At 35.5% G+C, this 4,671-nt stretch overlaps 1 protein-coding gene across 1 annotated transcript; it reads left to right on the plus strand.

Annotated features, from left to right (window-relative positions):
- The first annotated feature begins 3,255 nt into the window (after positions 1-3,255).
- On the plus strand, positions 3,256-4,078 carry LOC102086886 (cationic amino acid transporter 3-like). Its single transcript, XM_013371760.2, is given in 2 exon segments — positions 3,256-3,812; positions 3,814-4,078. Coding segments are annotated over 2 exon segments (822 nt in total).
- Positions 4,079-4,671: the final 593 nt, after the last annotated feature.

Below are 4,671 nucleotides of genomic sequence, written 5' to 3' on the forward strand. Positions count from 1 at the left end.
TGCACCTGTTGTGAGAACACCTGAAACCTGCTCTATAAAGACCATTGATGTAAATTTGTTGCAATGTCTTTGTCTTCCTGTTATTTTAAGTTTGATTGCTTTTTTCAACTTCATGAAAATACTCCTATTTCTCATATCTCTGGAAAAAAATAATAGCTTTTATGCCTCTGGAACTTCTGTAAAATGTTCTTGGGTATTCCGTATTCGATTTAAATTTAACTTGCTCTACAGCTACATACTTTCTTTGCATTACATTTTTCTTCTCATTATTTTGACCACTTATACACATCTGTTGATTTACTGTCTTTGCAATGTTTGCAAATATTCTGATTTTATTCCATTTTCTTACATGATTGTTTTTGAGATACAAGTGTATCATATGTTGTTTCTCACGTGTGTTCAATCTCTGTGACTCCTGCAAGCACTATGCCTGGCTAGCTGTTGGGGCTTTTAAAATTATTTTTTCTTTTTTTTTATTCTATTATTTTGTAGTTTTACTTTTTAATATACGTATATGTATTAGTTTTGTTGGGTATTTTTCCCTATTAAAAAGTTTATACTATTTGTGGTAGCTGTTAGAATGCTCTTTTTATTGTTTCAGATACTCTGCACCATTTAGAACTAAATTAAAAATTGCTTCTCATCTTATGGGTTATTTGACTTGTAGCTCCAAGAATCAGTAACTTATGATACAACAAACAACCCTTGTTGTACGACCTTTGCCTCATTTTTTTCTGGATTAAAATAGGTATAATTCAGATATTTTTCACAATATGCAGTTATGAAGCAAGTTTTAACCTCAGCACTTCCATGGATGACTACTTGCCATTTCATGTTAACCAGTACTCTTTGAGTTGTTTCTCTTGTGTTCTTCTGCACACAGGGACAAACCTAGCCCTAGTGTATCTCTAATGAAGAAAACAGAGATACGCAAGGGATGAATTTGGCCAATTATTTATCTTCACTTGAGAGTTTCCTTTTCTATTTAACTAGTTGTAATTGATTTTTCCATTTAATACTATCCTCAGTTTAATCTTTCACCCTCTCAAGGTGAAGGCCTTTTGGCTGAAAGCTTTCCCAGCTGAGTTTAAAAGGACTACTACTGACAGCAAATGAGATTTTTCTGTGGCTCGATAGGTAAGCCCAGCACTTTCCAATACTTGAGTCATTAGTTCAATTCTCTGACAAAATAGATCCATCATTAATAATATCCTCGAGGTAATCTCTGCTTTGTGAGTTACCATACTCCCTGCACTGTCCTCTAAAGTTTTTGGTACTTGTATATTTTTGCCATAATTCCTTTTAAGATGACAATTCTTTTTTTTTCATCTCTACATATTTAATTGTTATAAAGATTATAACATGAACAGATAAGGGGATTTCTTTTATCTGGAAAGTTTAAACTGAAAACTGCTTGTTGAATAAAAATGTAAGATTCTATGAGCTCAAATCTTGAAATCTGTCCTGTACTGACTCACTTTTGTGTACTGCATCATATCATGTCTAAGTACTGTATTTATTAATACTTACATTGCAGTAGTTCTGAAGTAGCTTATGCTAAGTGGCTGTATCACATTCTTTTTCTGGTTTAATCATTGTTTATTTAGCTTGAAAATCAATTAAGCTCATCTATTTTTTCATGAGTAACATCTACAGAAATATTCAGACTGGTATTAGTCTATTAATTTCACAAAATTAAGAAATCCATAATGACATTTCTATGAGTGACCAGAAATGGAAGTCAAATTCTTTGCTTTATGCATATAGTTTTCCTGTATAGAGTCAATACTTCCTTTCTAAAATTAGACTAAAGGAATTTGATGTAAGAACATTGAAGAATAACTTTTTTTAATGAGACCATTGTTTCATGTTCTTGTAGCCCTTGAATGGGGAATATTCACAGATGAAAGCTGTTAAAAGTTATAAATTCTTCTAGTTATCAACATTTGGCATTACACCAGATAGTAAACAATCTTAACTTTAAGACCACAGTAAACCAATTAATAAACAATGGAGCTAGAAGGCAGGACAAAATTGATTTTTAACTTCTAATGGAGTACAAAGCAGTGACCTGACTTTTCAAGAAGTGTTTTTCATCATCTGTCTTACAGATGGCAGATCCAACTCATCACATGGGATTCACTGGACCAAAAATAACTTTACCATGTATGTTTACTGTAACTCATCTGTTTTATGTAAGATCTCTTCACAGTCAACCACTGGAGAGACAGTGGAATTCATACATTAACCTTTCAAAATTGAAAAGATGACTGTTATATCCTTCTGACATTAAAATAATTATTTGGATATGGAGATTTAGCCTGAACTGTGCCTGTCAGTCAATACCCAATGCCAGTGTATGAACAGGATAAACAATTAGCTCCTTAGACAAGGAAGATTTCTTTTTTGAAGCTCAAGGAATGTTCACCTGTGATCTCATTATAAGGCAGGGAAGAGAAGGAGGAACAGGCTTTTTATATAGTACAGGACTACAGTTAAAAGCTAATTCTTCTCAATACAAATAAACAAAAAAACCCCCAACACCTAATCTAGTAATAAAGAGCACCTGAAGAAAATAAATTATGTCCTTACACAAAAAAACCTCTCATGTTCTCTACAAGATGTTTTTTTTCTCAACAAAGAAGATATTCTAAACTGATAATTCTGGTTTTTGACTTTACCAAAAATGTTTCCAAATTACAAACAAACAAACAAACAAAAACCACCAAAACAAACAGAAAAACCTCAAACAAACAAATTTTAATGGCATTCAAACAATTTAGTCACTCTCATATATTTTTCCAAATCATTTACTTTGAGGAAAAATGTAAATATTGGAGATGAAAATTTTCATTACCTATTTTTTTCTTTACAAAATTCTTTTATTTTTTTAAGTGAACATTCTCAAATGCTCGGGATCAGAGAAAAACACTTCATTTTGTCTAAAACACTTTTTTTCATTTTAATTTCAATACATTTTATTCAGCTTCCTGATTCTCTTAAAACTTGAGCAGGCTTTATTTCAACCAATAATACTTTGATTTATCTGGAATTCCCACTTAAACAAAAATGATTTTGGCTTATATACTTCCTCAGTACTGTCAAAATATGCACTAAAAAACAAGACTCACAGACTCCTAGATTTAGGCAGAAAAAAAAATCTAGTTCAAACTACAATCTACTCTTGAATTTCAAGAATGGCAAAAATGTAGATTCATTCAGTTGCAAACTCTTTAGGGGACTGTGAACTCTAACATGTTGGGGGCTGACATGTACGTGCTGGCTGGGGAGGCGGCCAAGGACATGGCTGGTCCCTCCATCATTCTCTGCTTCCTGGTGGCCGCTCTCTTGTCGGTACTGGCTGGACTCTGCTACGCAGAGTTTGGAGCACGTGTCCCCAAGACTGGCTCTGCCTACCTCTACAGCTACGTAACCATCAGTGAGATCTGGGCTTTCACAACTGGCCAGAATCTCATCTTCTTCTATGTGGTAGGTACATCCAGCGTGTCTTGAGCCTGGAGCGCAGCGTTCGACAACATCATCGCTAAACACATCTCCAACTTCTTCCTGAACAAGACCACAGTGCACGTGCCAGAGGTTCTGGCTGAGTACCCAGACTTCTTTGCTGTGATATTGATTGCGCTGCTCACTGCATTGTTGGCTTTTGGCATTAGTGAATTTGCCCTCATCAACAAAATCTTCATGGCAGTGAACCCGGTGGTGCTGGGCTTTGTCATCATTGCTGGCTTCGTGAAGGGAGACATCAAGAACTGGCAGCTCTCAGAGAAGGACTACATTAACCACTCGGATGTCAGTAAAAAAAGCCTTTGGCTCTGGTGGCTTTGTCCCCTTTGGACTGGAAGGGATTCTGACCGGTGCTGCCACCTGTTTCTATGCCTTTGTGGGCTCTGACTGCATTGCCACTACAGGGGAGGAAGCCAGGAACCCGCAGCGCTCCATCCCCATTGGCATCATCGTGTCCCTCCTTATCTGCTTCGTGGCTTATTTTGGGGTCTCTGCGGCCCTAACCCTCATGGTGCTTTACTTCCTCCTGAGGAAGGACTCTCAGTCCTCTTGAGTTTTTCTCACTTTTTAGAGATATGTTTTATTAGCCCATTTTGTACACAGTTAATTGTTTGTATTTGAAAGCTACCTTCACAATAAAATTACCCAGCAGCTTTCAGATTGTTTTCTGCTTCAGCAGATTAGCCTGCTTTTTTCATTGTTGAAATTTTTCTTTCTAATACCACAATCTTTCCCATTCTTTGATATCATCAGCCTACAAGCTGCTGTTTATTTGGCTTCCAACTCTTTTATCAGCTTGGACTTTTTATTCACAGACATTTTCATAAATGGGTAGACCTTTGCCTTGTATAGAATTATACACACAATCAAGAAATCCAGATTCTACTAACATTTATAAAGTCACTGTCTAAATTGTTATGTGAACTGCTCTTTCTGCTTACCACTATTTTATAATTTTTCAACTTCTGTAATTTATGCAATGAGGGAAGGGATGATGGTAAATAATCTTCAAAAACTACATGATAATTTATACGTGACCTGGCACCTTGATTTCTAAATTTTGTCTTGCTAAAAAAAAGGTCTTTGTTTATTGTCCTCTCACTGAAAGATACAGACCAGATTTATCAGGCAATTTCAGATATTCTT

This window comes from Columba livia, chromosome 1, assembly GCF_036013475.1.
Source record: "Columba livia isolate bColLiv1 breed racing homer chromosome 1, bColLiv1.pat.W.v2, whole genome shotgun sequence".
NCBI classification, from domain to species: domain Eukaryota; kingdom Metazoa; phylum Chordata; class Aves; order Columbiformes; family Columbidae; genus Columba; species Columba livia.